Source organism: Mixophyes fleayi, chromosome 5 (assembly GCF_038048845.1).
Source record: "Mixophyes fleayi isolate aMixFle1 chromosome 5, aMixFle1.hap1, whole genome shotgun sequence".
NCBI lineage: Eukaryota > Metazoa > Chordata > Amphibia > Anura > Limnodynastidae > Mixophyes > Mixophyes fleayi.
Window position 1 is genome coordinate 188,422,128 of NC_134406.1, and position 17,815 is coordinate 188,439,942.

General features: G+C 37.0%; 2 protein-coding genes across 2 annotated transcripts; one reads left to right on the plus strand and one right to left on the minus strand.

Moving 5' to 3' along the window:
• Nucleotides 1-49: 49 nt before the first annotated feature.
• Nucleotides 50-5,159, plus strand: TXNL4A (thioredoxin like 4A). The gene is made up of 4 exons (XM_075213184.1): nt 50-195; nt 2,166-2,339; nt 3,588-3,691; nt 4,687-5,159. The coding sequence occupies exons 2-4, from the start codon at nt 2,187-2,189 to the stop codon at nt 4,856-4,858; spliced, it is 429 nt and encodes a 142-aa protein (XP_075069285.1). The 5' UTR covers nt 50-195; nt 2,166-2,186; the 3' UTR covers nt 4,859-5,159.
• A 4,515-nt stretch (nt 5,160-9,674) lies between these two features.
• Nucleotides 9,675-13,656, minus strand: HSBP1L1 (heat shock factor binding protein 1 like 1). The gene is made up of 4 exons (XM_075211336.1): nt 13,469-13,656; nt 12,365-12,431; nt 11,045-11,136; nt 9,675-9,756 (listed from the first exon to the last, which is right to left on the minus strand). Exons 1-4 carry the CDS (start codon nt 13,511-13,513, stop codon nt 9,751-9,753), a joined length of 210 nt encoding a protein of 69 aa, XP_075067437.1. The 5' UTR covers nt 13,514-13,656; the 3' UTR covers nt 9,675-9,750.
• Between the last annotated feature and the right edge of the window lie 4,159 nt (nt 13,657-17,815).

Below are 17,815 nucleotides of genomic sequence, written 5' to 3' on the forward strand. Positions count from 1 at the left end.
ATATAGTGGAGGTTAATATCTCTATACCAGAAAGTGGGCGTGTTGCCCTCGTTGAACATGGCGGCAGTGGATTCGAGTCTGGAAAGTACCATCAGCTTCCTGTGCGCCGATCAGTGTTGTATCACATCACAGTTACCGGTGGTTATCACAGCACTCGTTGCGGCGGGTTATCCGAGTTTCTTTTGTTGTGTTTGGGTAAGTTACCATGACTATTGGTGGTTTATGCTGGGGGGGACATAGGCTGTGAACATATAGTTATCTCCCTCCATCTTTTTGTAGCTGTTAAGGATAGTTATGCATTTAGTAGAATGTTTGTGCTTGTGTTGGATTGGGGGGAAAAAATGCTAAATTCCCAAACTCAAATATTTCGTATATGAAACCTCGAGGTAAACGACTCTTGTTCATTCCTACCTGACATTCCACTGCAGATCCTTTCAAACGTAATGTACACAAAACTGCAGCTCCTACCACATTTTAAGGACATACTGGACAAAAGACTGAGATTGAGCTTCTGTGACTTCTTTGACCTTGATTTTTTTTTATTAAGTAACCAATCTACACATTTCTGCAAAGTAAGTCTAAAAACCTGTTTCTCCCTGTGTGTATGTAATGTTACAGAAGCACCATCCTCCTTACTTGCCAATTTGCTGCAGAGGAGGGAAAGAACACAGTGGGCATCAGTGAAGTTTGAGCACTCCACTTTGTTTTTCTATATTATTCAGCGTCATAATGCACACCGTTTTGTATGTAATAATGTTAAAGCCACTATTTAATGTGTCCGAGTGTATGAAGTAATTGTGGTTGAATAGGACCAAGATGGCAGGCAGGGCTGGATTAAGACAAGTTAGGCCCCTGGGCTTCAGGGACTGTGAGGCCCCCAGTAATTTGTAAAGGCCCCGATCCCCTCTGCAACCAATTTATCTCCCCACCTCAAGTCATGGACCCCCCCCCCCCCCTCCCCGTGTGGGACTAGAAGTCATAGGGCTAGATTTACTAAACTGCGGGTTTGAAGAAGTGGAGATGTTGCCTATAGCAACCAATCAGATTCTAGCTTCCATTTTGTAGAATGCACTAAATAAATGATAGCTAGAATCTGATTGGTTGCTATAGGCAACATCTCCACTTTTTCAAACCCGCCGTTTAGTAAATATGCCCCATAGTCTCACAAGACCTCTTCAGTAAGCAGCGGACCGTGCCTGCACTGACAGCAGGGCAGCTAACAGCATCAGCATTTTGTTGGCTTCACCTGTCTAACTCGAATGAATGGGAGACAATGGCAGTGACAGTTGGAGACGAGGCCACCCTCGGCCCGATCGCCGACATTATTAAGTAAAAATCTTTGCTAGGGCCCCCCAGCTGCCCGGGGCCCCTGGACTATAGCCCAGAAAGCTCATTACGGCTCTGCAGGCAGGGGAGGTGAGCAGAAGAATTATGAGTCCACCCCTTCCTCAAATGCAGAACGGAAGTAGCTGAGGCTTGACAGGGGAGATAGTAGCAAGGATCTTGAGTGATTGGTTTAGGGAGCGTTTTTATTGTTTGGCAAAAAACTTATCCATAACGTTATTGGGAAAATCCTGGCATTAATAACAGAAGTAAATGTAGGTCTGAGTGTTAATGTATAAATAGAAAAAGCAAGTTTGATTATTAAGCTTTCTAAATATTTTTTAAAACTAATAACAAACTGTCAATCAGGTGATAAATCTTTGAGCTGTTAGAAATTGCCATACATAAAAGTCCGTATTGACCAACTAACAGATCTTCAGTAGCCCGAGTCAAAGATTTAACATTTAAAACCTGCTTTTGTTTCAGTCTGAAATTCTCTTTATTGGTTTAAAAGAAGAGAAAACAACAATAAGGACATTGAACATATAAACGATTTCATAAATTAAGGTATCACAATATAAATGATAACATCAGCTTAATTGATCAGAATAAAAATTGGTTAGATATATTAGTCAAAACAGGTGCATAACGATGAACTATAACTATATTATAATGGAATGTATAGGAATAATGAACATTCATAAATGAGAAAAAAATAAAAAGAGACCACTGTGGTTCTTCAGATTTGTAGCATTATATGAATAAACAGACTTCAATTCCTTCAATAACATTGGCCCCAGGTGTCTTATTTTAATTGAATTTTTTCTTTCTTCTTTTACTAGGATTAACTTAAACGTGTCAGTATGTCGTATATGCTTCCCCACTTGCACAATGGCTGGCAGGTTGACCAGGCCATCCTTTCTGAAGAAGACCGTGTGTTAGTTATCCGCTTTGGACATGACTGGGATCCAACATGTATGAAGATGGATGAAGTTTTGTACAGCATAGCTGAAAAGGTGAGCATTACTAGCTGGACCATTGCCTTCAAGATAAGAGAGAGTTCTACCTGAGATCCAAAATGCTAGGTTGTAATACTTTTTCAAGGCATCCAATTTAATTTTGGTTGTATAAATATACAATTAAATGATTTGTCAGTTTTACTGTCCACAAAAATACAGAGATTCCAAAGTTGTTTATGTATACAAAAGGAAACATCTCACTTTTTTTGTCTTTCTCAAAGTTTCCTTTGCATTTAGCCAGTTTTGTAGAAGTCTGTGCTAATCAAAGAGTAAACAATTAAACCTTTGCACACAGTGAGAAAATAGTTTTAGGTTTTCTCCCCTCATACATACTAAGTAAAATATGGAGGATATAGCTAAGACTGTCAAGAGATCAGTGGCTTGTTTGATAAACAAGTCTTCAGCGCTTACTGATAAACAACATGTACATTATCTCATACATGCTGCTCTTCTGAGTGTGTGTTTACTGTAGAGAATGATCTCTATAATGACAGACTAAGGCTAGGTACACACTACAGAAATTTCTCCTGATGCAACATCGTTAGCGATTTTACCAATGACTGAAAGTTCCGATCAGCATGCCGATTCACGCGTACCCACTATACACGTTTTACAAGATTTAATATTAAACTATTTTGTTATGTGTCATTTATTTTTTAAGATATTTATTTGTAACTACCAAGATTTTGGGGTATTTTCTGTCCTTTTTATTTATTTATTTATTTTTTTAAAACATACCCCTTTTCTTCTTGGGTTGTAATTCTAGGCTTTGGCGCCCCCATTTTGATCATTTCAGTAATTGAAATGATCAAAATGGGTGCGCCAAACTCGCAAGTCTGGAAATACACCTAAATTTACCACACTATCTGTATGCTGTAGTTTATTGTGATTTAGGGGTAAATTTATCAAGCTGAGGGTTTGAAAAAGTAGAGATGTTGCCATCAAATCCTAGTTGTCATTTATTTTGTACATTCTACAAAATGACAGCTAGAATCTGATTGGTTGCTATAAGCAACATCTCCACTTTTTCAAACCTGCAACTTGATAAATTTTTCCCTTCGTCTTATAGCAAAACCTGGTTTGTATTGTACATGTGTGCAGATTTTGTCTGATAATATTGACATTGTATAATGTTTTATATTTATGCTTAATATAAGGGAAGACATTCATGAACATGTAAAGGGGGCATTAATGTAATTGTTTGGTATATATTGTAGATCTTATTAAATTGCTACTTGTTTCCAGGTAAAAAACTTTGCAGTGATATATCTTGTGGATATAACCGAAGTACCTGACTTTAACAAAATGTATGAGTTATACGATCCATGTACAGTCATGTTCTTCTTCAGGTAAGTCTTCTACTGGTTTCCTTCCGCCTTCTAAAATACTTTCACACACTTTTTTTTTTAAATGACCAGTAAACCCTGCAAAAAAATAATTGTCTTCAACCCCCTTAATGCCATTAATATATCCCTGCATCATTTAACACTGTTGTTTAATTGGCTACATTTTATATGTATACATCAGTGGAGTCTTAGTCATATGGCAATGTGTATACAGCAATAAAGACCTAAAAAAAATTATAGGAATTATATGAAACATTGCCACTTATATTAACGATTGATGCCATGGGGCCTAAGGCATGCAATTAATATATCCAGTAAATTTCACATTGAAGTAATAGTTTCTGAAAATAGGCACCTCTTTATCAGTGAAACCTGTTTGATTTCACTGGGTGAATGGTGGGCAGCCTGAATGGAATTTTTATTGTTATTGATTTGTAAGATGCCCCAGTGCTATGAAGTACCGGACAAAATGCAGATGTGAAAACAAAGGGGAGGGAGGATCCAGCTCATGAGATCGTAAAATCTAATGGGACCCACAACAGAAAAACCTCTTTGTATATTTTAATTCAAAACTGTTAATGTTGGGCAGATGACATGGAGGTGGGGATAGAAATCTTATGAGTAGGCAGCAGAATTGGATATCATTCAACACTCTGCTAGAGTATGCATCTGTTATGTAGATGGGTATTCTTGTAAACCCTATATTTCTATTATATCTATTTATTTATAGAATGTTTACAGAGTTGAACATACTCTTTCAAACTTTGCTGCTTCGGCGTATGCCATGATGTTACTTTACATAGCACAGTAGTTGTGCTAATTACATTTTATCTGTAAAACTGGTCATTTTATCCATACATTAATGTTTTGCACTGCTTTTACAGTGTTGTTTATGTTACATTTCTCAATGATCCCATTACAGTGTCGAAGTTAATGCTGCTCTGGGTTGTGTTGTAATATTGCTTTTTTTTTTTCTTTTTAAACCCTTCTCACAACAGGAATAAGCATATTATGATTGATTTAGGCACGGGTAACAATAACAAGATAAACTGGGCGATGGAAGACAAGCAAGAGATGATCGATATTGTGGAAACTGTTTACCGAGGAGCCAGAAAAGGCAGAGGTTTAGTGGTGTCTCCGAAGGACTACTCTACAAAGTACAGATACTGATGGTCTTGCTGGATGATGACAAGGCGTCTGTGGTTTTTGTTTTTGTTTTTTTTAATATATCTATATGTTCCATACATCCACTTGGATTATAAGCCCCATTGTGACATCATGAACTGTTATGAGTTCAGAGGGTGTGAGCAATTTTACAGTTCATACCTTCGGACAACTAGGACACGTTATGAGCTTTACAAGCTTCCTGCTCTGTGTAACCTTAAAAAGAAGGGTTCAAGCCTTAACCATCTTATTTATGTGAGAAATGTCTTGTCCGCTGTACTGTGTATAATTAAATGTGGAATTTGTAGTTGTCTGTGAAAATTATTGTATATCGCTGATATTTGTTTAAATTCTGATCCATAATACTAAGGTCATAACCACTTTGCCAAATACGAAGTGGGTTATCAATGTCCCTGACTGACTGGTAGTCCACCCTGTACATTTTTAAAGTGCTTTGAAATTAATTTCCAAAACGATTCAGTCTTGGGAATTGAAAGTCTCTGAATATGGTTAGCCGCATATTTCTTAACATTGTAAAATAAACTTGACTAGTTTAGGAATTGCATGAGTAGGCCTTTTTCTTCTCAACCCCAGTTACAAATTATTATGGAAAGTAATTGGATTTGTCTGTGCAATTAATCTGTGCTTGGACCTAGGACAAAATCCAAGAAGAGCAAGGCTGGTATCTGGTACATGCGATGATCATCATCAACATTTATTTATATAGCGCCAGCAAATTCCGTAGTGCTTTACAATTGGGAGCAAACTCTGATAAGACAATACTGGGTAATACATACAGAGAGGTAACAGAACCCTGCTCGCAAGCTTACAATCTATAGGACAATGGGAGTTAGAAACACAAGGGCATGTGCTACATCATATTGCACAATGGACCAGCTAGAATGCAAAGGTAAAAGTATTGAGTGGGCTATGTGTGTTGCAATGTTGGTCAGAGGGTTGTTGTCTTGCGTTAGCAGTGTAGAGGATGGTAATAGGGTAATCTAGGGAAATTAAGATGGTGGTTGAGGAATATCATAACCTTGTCTGAAGAGGTGGATTTTCAGTGAACGCTTGAAGGTTTGAAGACTAGAGGAAAGTCTTATTGTGCGTGGGAGGGAATTCCACAAATTGGGTGCAGCCCGGAAAAAATCCTGTAACCGAGAATGGGAGGATGTGATGAGAGTGGAGGAGAGACGTAGATCTTGTGCAGAACGGAGGTGTAGAGTAGGGAGATATTTTGAGATAAGTGAGATGTATGTTGGTGCAATTTTGTTGATGATGATAATGTGTGGACAAATTATTTATTTATTTTCTTGTCCCCTACTAATCATGCACTAATCAGTCTATACCTTAAGGAAAGGCAAAGAAATGGGATGTTACTTTCTCTCTCTGCCAAAGTATATGGTTTTATTTAACCAAAATAAAAAAACATATTGGGGGTATTTTAAAGGGGCATACAAACTCCATAATTGCAAAATATCAAGAAAATTCAAAGTATCAATAAATAACTGGAATATCAACATTCCCCAAATCTGTAGTTATTTAACTGCTGTTCCTCTTTATATAACCTAAAATAATCTACAGGAAAGTATGTGATCAGTAGGCCTTGTAGACTGGTGATTCTTTATTACAATTCAGTACCTAAGCCAACATTAAGAATACGTTTGTTGTAAGGTTTTCTGCACTATTCTCTTTATTTAAAAAGCAATGACACACAGCACTGTATATTAAGGGGATCATCACATGACACAAATTACATAAAATTAAATGAGTAAAGGGAGGTTGTACTACCGCACCAACCACATGATTATAACCCAGTACAAATAATTGTACCAATCGGAGTGATTATTTACTCCTTTCTATAATTTGTAAGTAATTTTATAGTTTGTGCAACCTAAAACTCAGATATAACATATTTAAAGAAGACAGAAAAGAACAGGAGTTTCTTGAAACTAGGTGCACAAAAATCCTCTATTGATGATCATATTTACTTAAACCATCCATTTAAAATATAACTTTTATTGTATATTTGTATTGTATATACTTTTGCCTTGACTAAGCAGCACATAGCGAAACGCGTGTCGGCGTTACCGCTGGATGCACCTAAATCTTTTTGACCTAGAGGAGTTTGTTAATGCAGGATTACCCCTATAAGCCCAGAGACAGAGGGGTACTTAGCAGGCAGTTGGAGACAAATTATGGGTAGTGTCTTGCTATTATGAGATTGTGCTATTTAGATATTAATTTCGTTCTTTTGCTTACCTGGATCTGCCATTAGGCAGATCATATGCTAATAACCTGGTGGCTCATATTAATGGGCTATGTGGGCTTGTTTCTATAAAGCCAATGGGGTATGTAGGAGATAGTCAGTAATATACTACCCATAACCTGTGCTCATTCTGCCTGTTAGGTACTAACCTTTATGGAATCTTAATCCAAGAGCTGCTATTAGACAGACCTAGTATTAACCATTTGGTGTTAATATAAACCACAGGTGTGGTCACACAAAATTTTAGAAGGGACACACACACACACACCACACACCACACACACCCCCCCCCCCCCCCCCCCCGTGCATGATACTCATGCATTCTAGTCAAATCAGGCGACTTAAGGTATTAAAAAGGTTCTTGTCATGTATTTGGGCCTAGCCCAGGCCTCCTCAGGGGAAGAGCGTTACTTCCCGACGCAAGCGCCCTTTTTTAACGTGGTTTTGTCCACATGTCACCACCTCATCATTTTTCTTCATCGCCACATCCTTCATCAAGCTACTTAAGGTGTTAAAAACTCCCCACTGTCACCCCCGGCAACGACCAACCACTCCTAACTGTCACTTCTCCTTCAAGAAATATATAGGTCAGCGTATAACTCTGCCCAGCAGGTGGCGCTGCAGCTTTTTTTTTTTTTTTTTCACACACGCCATTAGGCATTTATATAGTAGAGAGATATATATATATATATATATATATATATATATACATACACACACATATACATATATATATATATACACACTCTTCCAGTCTTCTATTTCACTTATAGTGGTGGTCTTGACTATAACAGCTGTAGATTATTTATCATTGGCCCTTCTCCCTCCTGTCTCTCTACCTTCTCTTCTGCTCCAACCTCCATATATTTGCCTTGCCTGGAGCCTCTGAAGTCTTGGTACTACTCGTTTATTGTTTTGTACTGTTATTCCCTGTACTGTCCATTGTTTGTATTGTGTACAGTGCTGCGGAAACCTTGTGGCGCTTTATAAATAAATGATAACTCAAAATAATATACCTGCATGTTAACTATACTAATACAACCTCTGTACCTTATACTCTATAGTTTTGAATATATAGGTAAAAGTATATAGTGCATCCAGCTTATTTTGATTTTGTTTTATTAGTATGATATTTTATATTTTGCTTTTTAAACTATATACAATAAAAGTTATATTTTAAATGCAGGGTTTAAGTAAATATGATCATCAATAGAGGATTTTTGTGCACCTAGTTTCAAGAAACTCCTGTTCTTTTCTTTCTTCTTTAAATAAAATTAAATTAAACAGAAAGTAAATATGCCTCTACCCCAATCAGCTTACAATCCAAGAGGTGTGGGGAACACTTGATACAGAAGGTATCAGAATAATAATTTTAGTTGCTGGTGAGAAAAGTGTGGGAGGCTGTTAAGTAGCAGCATAATCACCTTCCAATAATAAAGCAGTCATTACTGAATGGCATTTCTCTGAAGCTAATGGAGGGTGTAGTACAGCTGGAACAAGGAGAGGCAGCAGCAGACAGAGACGTGAAACATGAACCAGTCAATGTATAAATTTTAAAATAGCAAGCTGGCACCCATAATGGTCCCTCACCATTTATCATAACTGATCGTCCATCCTCTGCTGGTTCTAGAGAAGGTTTTTGCATTTGTGCTGCTCAGGCACTTGTGTTTATTTGTCATTTCGAGCAACTGTATAGACTGGGGTTTTCCTATAGTGTAATATACCTACTATTCTGGAGATGGTGTTGTGAACATGGCCCGAAATTTCTATCATCCCATCATTGGCAGTATGTAGCTTACGATGATGTCGGTAATCTGTCACCTGTGGACCGCTTTTCAAGAGTGGGCAAATTGGCATCAGATACAGATTCAAATCAGTCTTCTCTTCCAAACAGAAAATGTTATTCTTAATCACTAGCGCTCACTAACTTTGAATTGAGTTTACATTAAACCATAAAATACCAATTTGTTTCATTGTCTACTTTCCACTCAACTGATAAAAGCTAAGTATTGATTTGTTTGTTGAGGTTCATTGCAAATTTTGCACCTAAATTTTAGGTTCGTAAATGAGTACTTGTGAATTTATTTAAAATATAATTCAAATGTGTGTGTATCTGATGGTAAACATGCCCTGTTTAAAATATACTACTGGTGGGTACCTTTTTCTTTTCTTTTTTTCCATGAGTATCTTAATTACAATTAGAGTTTCTTAATCTTGTGTACCTCCGGATGAACAAACTATACATTTTCACAATAATTGTCTTGCCAGAAAAGCATTACAATTTCCAGCCAGCCAGTCCTAAAGACATGCCCTGAAAATGGAAAAACTGAAAACGAGTGTCTTTTACAATAAATACAAGGGATATATCACGATGAGTCTCTGTTGTAATGCATTTTTCATAAAGCTTTTTGGGGTAAAGGAGACTGGATCCGAGTACCTAAACATTTTAACAACCCTGGTAATACCCTGAAACAATGGCTGCAGGACCGGTCCCTTGTGTATTGTTTCAATGGAAAATAGAGACTCTGGATAGCACTAAATGATACATAAATGTTTTAATGTAGAAAACTTTATTAAATAGAATAAACAAAACCCCTGCGATGCTTGAGCCCTGTGTCCATATTTGCTGTCAGTGCTGAAACAAAACAAAAAAAGATATAAATTAGTAGTTTATAATTATATAATATCAATGTTCTGATATTTTTTCTTTGTTTTGAGGCAACAACCAACATTGTTTAGAACTCTTTATTAGTGCGCTGTACTGTGGTGAGGAGACCGCTCTCTTGGTCACTAATTATAATGTCACACAAATGTGGTGGCTTCCCCTCCCATTATAAATCTGTGTTGCAGTGACATTTTTACATGAGTATTTTGCATCACAGAGACAGTAATCGAGCATATTATTATAGCAAACCGCTAGCATTTTGTAACCCTGTGTTACCTCAACCCCAGTTACTTTATTTTGGCCTTACCGATCCAGCGCTTACATGCTCAGTTTGTGTGCACACAGCAGACAGTGTGTGCTCCCCCCAGTGTTTCTGCTCTTTCCTGAGTTTATTTTCTATTACTCTTTTATATACCTGTTCCATCACAATATTTTTATGTATGAAGAGACTCATCCATATAGTACAGACTACAAATCCTGCACAAAACAAAACATGCAGTCTATGTCCAGGGTCTGTCCAGCATATGTATTCATCCACATTGTGTCACCTCCCATTGAATGCAGCCCATGGTAATGTACTTTACCACACAACCTGAGCACAGGCCCTTATGGTACACACTGCTTAATGTTAGCGCTTTATAACTATTTAAGGATAACGTGGAAACAGATTCGCACAATTGTATCAAACAAGTGTAAGAGTAGCACTTGTTATTTTTTAAATCTGTACTTCGTGAATTACTGTAATGTGTATTTTATATTTTAATAGCATTTCTGAAGTATTGCTATGGATAATTATCATGAAAATTACATTTTAATCTGTTATGATGGCTTAGGAAGCATTGCTTCTTTGGAATACACCTAAAATACTGAAACCGCAATTAAAAAATAAATAAATATATATATATATATATATATATATATATATATATATATATATATATATATATATAAATAGTTAACATTTTTATCTGCCAGTGTTCAGAGAACTGAGATGATATTAAATATTCATATATTTCACAGAAGGTGAATATTAGTTGTTATAAGCAATCTTTCCCAAAAGAAAACTTGTATATGAAGTTACATGGTTTCAGGCAGTTATACAACCCATCATAGAACACTATTATGTGCCCTGTAATATGAGTGACATCAGTATGCGGTTTATACAAGTCATGACATCACTCCTCACCAAACATACGCATTTAATGAACTTTGTCATTTCTGTATGATATTGTAAGTTAAATAAGAAAATGATTCTTACCACAACATCATCTGTTTTTTCTATGCCTGCTTGTGTCATCAGGTCACTGACATCCTTTTGTAGGTCATCAATATTGGAACCCATGTCCTCCAGTAAGATATTAAGGAAAATACCGGTAGCATTATAGTTGTTATAGCAATTGACATTTCCATATCACAATTATATGTTTGTTGCATTCACATGAAAACAGGCAGAGTTCTGCCCATACCCAGCCTGCATGGAACCTGTAAACTCACCATAAAGTCCTATGCAACATCTCTATTAAGTGCATTGTGTGAAATGTCCACATTTATACTTTTAAATATGTATTAATGAGTTTTTTAGATTTTTATATTTGGTTAATTTCAAGTTGCATCTAAATCGGCTCTATTTACCAGTTTAACTGGAGATTGGTTCTTTTTTGGTTGCATTTTATTTTATGCATAGAAAGGAACTGGCAAAATAAGGAAACAAAAATAAATGTTTTCATAGTTTTACCTATGATTACTAATTTGCACTTAGTACAAACACTAATCTACCTCAAAGTACTGATGGTATGCGTCAGCTGCAGAGCATCAGTGCACATACAGTATTGGATGAAGCAGAGTGGACAAAATGTGATACTAATATTAATTTCATGTGACATTCACATAAACAATCATGTCAATCTCCAACCCATATACACTAAAATGACTGCATTATCCTTGCCATAGCACCGCCTGTTCCCCTGCCCCCAAAAAAGCCAGGCCTATGATTGGTTCCTGTTACTGCTTGTCCACTGCAAACAGAGATAACTTCCCCTTGCAACCAAGGAAGCTATGGAAAAGCAGAATTAGCGATGTCGATGCTTATTTTGATTATTACATATTTAGGTTTAATATACACAATTTAACAAAACTTTTATTAAAGTGGATGTCTTCAAATTGCAATCCCATCATTACCTCTGTAAAAATAAGTGCTACAAATGCACATTTGTCTAGTTGACTATATGTTAAAAACAAATGCAACTTTTGGTATTGTAGCGAATTCCCTTTTTTTCTATTTTTTTAATAACTAAAATAAATGTTAACATGTACTTCATTAACAAAATATGCCTCTGAGATTGACAAAGGACTGTCAGCAAAGAAGGGGGTGGGGGAAACACAGATTAAAATATTAAAAAAACAAAATGTAAAATAATGGGACATGTGGTTAACCTTCCATAAGTAGTTTTATGTATAGTGGAATCAGAGCCACTATCAGAGAAATGCATGATATTAAAAAGCTTATTCTGTGAAAGAAAAGACACACAACCAGGTGACTAAAATTAAAATTCATTAAAATGTTCAAACAAAAGGATATTCCTCTGTGTTAACTGATCTGACATGGTCTGGAATCTGTCCTGGAGGTTCTTCAATAGACTCTCAGCCTAAAAGGTAAACAGACAAAGATCAACATGATATTACATATATCCCTGAATCACAGTATACATTAGTCCTGTAAAAATGGAAGTTATAACTGATATCCTCTAACAAACCATAATGCATGTTTTATAACTGGTGGGATTATGTTTTCTGCACAATCTGCAGTGTCTATCCCAAAGGATCATAGACCAAACAACCGAACAACTCAATAAATGGCAAGTCAAGAAAATAGTGCATATTTTCTATTTTCTCTCTATAAATTTGTGTTGCTATTAATGTGTTAACATTTAGACTTGTAACGTAAATTATTATAAATAGGACATCTTAGCACCTGCAACCAAAATCAATTACACTTTCATTGTCACTCTTTTGTAAGCATAAATATGTAAATCATGAGAAATTAACTGGATGCTGCCCCAGTGTCAATAGTTATTTTAATGTATCATTGGAATAATGTATTGATTACAAGAGTTAGATATCTGGGGTGGGGTGGGGTTTAGGGTAAAGATCACAGAACATAGCTAGTACCCTCTCCAAGTTAAATTGCAACCACTCAGTTATTACAGATCTTGTGCAGCACCAGTTGGAAAAACATGTACAAGAGATGTATACAGATAGCAATTATGTGTATGTGTGTGTGTGTGTGTATATATATATATATATATATATATATATATTCTACAGATATATACTTAATATCACATTACTAAATAGCTTGGCATTTTACGACTCTGGCATACTTGGTAATTGGAGAGTGACACAGTTCACATTATCTCTGCCTCACCACAAAGTCTATAATACTTCATGATACTAACCAGTCTCATATAAGGCAAACTTTTAACACCATTATTTTTGTTATATCATGGATCACATTGTTATTATTATATACAAATACATATGTAATATAGAAATCTAATCATATTTATTGAGGTGTATGGAACCCAAAAAGTCTGAACTGTCATAAACATTGCAGTCTTAATATTTGTTAAAACATCCACAGAATGTATTATATGGCCCAAAGAGATCATGTAAACGCACTTACAAAGTCAGAGAGGTCTTGGGGCGTCTTGGGATCAGTGTCTGTCATGGTGTTACCTGTTCCAGAAAAGCACAGTTTCCCAATGAGCAGAGACACTGAAGAAACAAGCAGTTCACACTTCCTTATCTGCTGTGCCAGTCAGATGCAGCGTCTACAAACATAATGAACAATAGTGTTTCTAACTGCCTTGGAAACTTCCGCACCAATGAGAATGTGCTACGAGAGTAGCCACACCCAACCTAGGAACTCAATACCTCACTGTTGCAAAGATTCACTATGGAATGTGTGTTTAACTGTGCTACATTGTGTCCATCCTAACTGCCTGCACATTGTTGTCTGTGGCAAATCCTTTGTGGACAATAATGTAACTTTATATTGGCAATAGTCAAAACAATTTGTAATTCCCAAAGTGTATTTGCTCTAGAAATGTAACATTTATGCAAATACACCTGGTAAGGTAATGTTTTACCAAACACAAGCGTGGGTATGCATGCACAAATACAAGTGATAGTATATGATTAAAAAGAATATCTGCTCATTAAAACCATATTTGCTATAAAAAGGCTTAAAACAAATTCTTCTTATTATTATTATTATTATTAATAATAATAATAATAATAATAATAATAATCCATGGTCAAAACAACTGACACTGCTTCTACATTTGTATTAACTTTATCATTATTGAGAACAAGCTTAATTTTGAGCCAAAATGTAAATGTCATTTATTTAGTAAACTGAATTTGCTCTACTGCACCTGACAGTTGTCAATATTTAACCCCTGGTGTCCAACAATAGTACATGTATGAGGATATTGGGATAAACTAAAATGGGGCCACTATTTTTGGGCTATGGTGCATAAACAGGCAAGAAACTTCCTAATGATTGGGTTTCTTATACATGTACTCCCTCCTCATGAAACACATAAAATATGAAGTGACTATCACCTCATAGCTGGAGGCATTCTAAGAAGAGGCTATGTAGGTTATTGGTGCTCCCCTTATAGTTTCACTTTATAATATGCCTTGTTATCACTATATAATTCACATTTCCATGATGCACTTCATACAGTTGCTGTACTTTTGCACAAACCAGGGAATCCACGAAAACCCTTGTTCACTCGCTTGTAATCTCTCGCCTTAACTACTGTAACCTCCTTATCTCTGGTCTACCTGATTCTCACCCTGACCCTCTTAAGTCTATCCTCAATGCTGCTGCCCGCCTCATTTTTCTTTACCGCCGCTCTATCTCTGCTGTCCCCCTCCAACAGTCATTACCCCCTCCGCTCTGCCTGTGAACGTCGACTGACTACTTCACTGATCACCTCTTCCCACTCTCATCTCCAGGACTTTGCCCGGGCTGCTCCCCAGCTGTGCAACGAGCTTCCACATTCCATCAGGTTAGCATCTACTCTCAAAGGTTTCAATTTATCAGTCCTCCTAACTCTCTTGTCCCGGCTCTCTCCCCAAATTAGTACCACCCTATTTGTGTCTCCCCCTTTCCTTTAGGATGTAAGCTCTCAGGAGCATGGCCCTCTTACCTAGTGTGCTCCTTCTACTATTCCATCACCCTCTGTACCTCTTGGCCTGTCTTCTTAAGCTTCAGCCTACTTCTTGCTGATTTCTACCATCACTTTCACTCATTGTCCCATAAATAATTACCTGTGTGTGTGTGTGTGTATATATATATTTATATTTTTTTGTTATTCATATTTTGTTCTTTATGTGTCATGGGTCACTGTTTTCTGTATATGACATGTACGGTGCTGCGGACCCTTTGTGGCGCCTTATAAATTAAACATACTAATACTAATAAAAATTTACACATTTACACTGATAGTTTATTAGGGCAAGGATTGCAGACACAGTAAATAAAGGTTGTCAGCTGGAAATTGTGCCCAGTAGGATAATCATAGCTGTAACTATTCCTATCCTAAACATAGATAGGTTATCTCCTCTGTGACTGTTGTTATGGGTAATCACTTCCCAGTAACCATCCACACAACCACATAGATGTGATGTAGAGTGACTGTCTGCTTAGTTACTAATTTCAACAATAAAAAGGCAACTCCTATTCCTGTGTTGATCCTTGTTCGATCTCTGTCTCTTTTAGACTGTCTCTGTCAGTGTTCCCTCTAAGCTGAGCAATCTGGAAAGGAAAGAGTTAAAAGGTCACTCTAACAAGGGCTCCACCCAAAAGGTTTGCATTCACAATCTGCATGATGTTTCCTAGTAAGATACAGGTTTAACTCTATCATTTCCAGATTGCTCAGCTTAGAGGGAACACTGGTCTCTGCTGAACTGCCTAACATATATCAATAATTTTGTGAATATTCTAAAGCTACAGTCTACATTTTCTTATGGCACCTTGGAGAAACAGTAAAATGACACTGCTGCAAAAGTGTCTAAAAGCCAGCTATGTGTAGCTCAAATGCATAATGATATTTTCCTTTAACCTAAAAGGATTGCCAACATTAGGGTACCCCTTTGGCAGTTTTTAAGGGGATATTGCACAGTTTATAATTCTGCACTATTTTACAAAAGTGTATAAAAGTGCAATTCAGCATCAAGTTTTATTGCTAACTAATTGGAAAAAGACTGTTCAATTTAAAATTGAGAATTTTTATCTGGTGCTCCAGAATCCTGAAAGAGTTAAACAAGACACTTATTTGGCAAAAGTGTTTTCAGTCCAAGAATGTCACTTCTTGTTTCTATTTGGATTGCAAATGAGGCAAAACAGTTGTAGTAGGGCTTTATTCCCATGACTTCTGTTTAAGCAGCAGTGCCACTGGTCTGAATTCTAGGAAGAAAACATAGTACTGTACACGTACAAAACAAGTCCCACAGATGTATGGTGCATAACTAAATTAGTGGAGAACAAAGAAATCAGTTTATATAAGTTCTCCTACACCAGATCACAATTGTTGCTTAACTTAAAAATCTCACTCCATGAGTCCTGATGATACGCTCCACCCCTTTCCCACTAAATTCACCTCCACACACCTTGAGTTATAAAAAGAGCACACTGCTCAGTGACTATTACTATGAGAGCTTTAGCAAATCAGTTTAATAAATGCTCCTAAATTAGTTAAATGTTAAGTCGAAAAATAGTAAAACACATAGATGATGGTCAGGGCCGTAAGGAGGGTGGTGAGGGTGCTCAGGGCACAAGGCTGAGTGGGTGCAATGCCCACCTGCTATATGCAGCCCCCAGGTAAATATTAACTTCCGTAGCACGCACAGCAGCGCTGCAACTGCATAGTGATGGGGAGTCGGCACAATGAGAAAGATGCCCGGCTCTCTGCTCCCTGTTGACCGCAGCGTCACTGACGTGCAAACAAGATGTCAGGACGCTGCATGGAGGAGCCACCACAGACACAAAAAGCAGAAAAGACAGACATAGCAAGACAAATGACAGGGCAAGAAGAAGCAGGATGAAGATGCAGAGATAAGAAGAGAATAGGCAAAGCTATGAAATAAATGTGGAGCTGGTGAGGAGTGAAATCAATTGGTTTATTAAATGTTAGTGTTACTAATTTAATGTCGGGCATGATTTGGGGTAAGGAGGCTTATTTATTAAACGTAAACATTATTAAATGTAAGGCTGGTTAGGTGGGAAGGAGGCCTTATTATTAACCATTGGTGCTATGAATTTAATTTTGGGGTTGTTCATGCCTTCACTGCTCGACTCCCCAGGAGGTGAGTAATAACTACCTCTTTTCCAAACAGGCCCCAATATTCCAGGATCTGGCCAAGCAGCAAATGAGTTTTAGACACCGGAGGCATGTCATGCCCAGTGCTCTAAAATGTTACAGCTCTGATATTGGGGCTTATATAGAGTTGTAAGCACTTGTATAAGCAGGAAAGATGAAAAAATGCATTACATGCATATGTTCAGTCTTCAGATACATCCAGCTGTACATCACTGGCATTTGTGCCATGTGTGCATTAGAAGTAACAAGTGTGTATACTTAAGCCCCACAATAACGTAGAGATGTGGCTTGACTATGAGTAGTAAATTCTGAACAATATAATAATGTAATGAAATATTATATACACGAGAGAATATTGTCTTGACCCTGTTACTACTAACTTTAGGAGTTGCATGTTCCCTATAAAATTATATTAAATACAAACATCTTATTTACTTCTTTAAAAGTAAAAAGAGAATCTTATTTTATGCTGCATTCCAAATGGAAATAAGTAATGCAAATAGGTGGCTGCAACTTCATCTCCTAGAAGTGAGGAGCTTTTATGGTAACTGCTAGCTGCTAATTGAAGACTGCGGTCAGCTGAGGTGAAGCAGCACTCTGACTGGCTGAGAGGAATCAGCTGATTGGATCCAAGATGG

Coding starts and splice junctions, on each gene's coding strand:
- TXNL4A (XM_075213184.1), top strand. CDS start 2,187: ATGTCGTATATGCTTCCCCACTTGCACAATGGCTGGCAGGTTGACCAG. Junction 2,340..3,587: donor TGTACAGCATAGCTGAAAAG/GTGAGCATTACT, acceptor ACTTGTTTCCAG/GTAAAAAACTTTGCAGTGAT. Junction 3,692..4,686: donor ACAGTCATGTTCTTCTTCAG/GTAAGTCTTCTA, acceptor TTCTCACAACAG/GAATAAGCATATTATGATTG.
- HSBP1L1 (XM_075211336.1), bottom strand. CDS start 13,513: ATGACAGACACTGATCCCAAGACGCCCCAAGACCTCTCTGACTTT. Junction 12,432..13,468: donor CCCAAGACCTCTCTGACTTT/GTAAGTGCGTTT, acceptor TTTACCTTTTAG/GCTGAGAGTCTATTGAAGAA. Junction 11,137..12,364: donor AGATCAGTTAACACAGAGGA/ATATCCTTTTGT, acceptor TTAATATCTTAC/TGGAGGACATGGGTTCCAAT.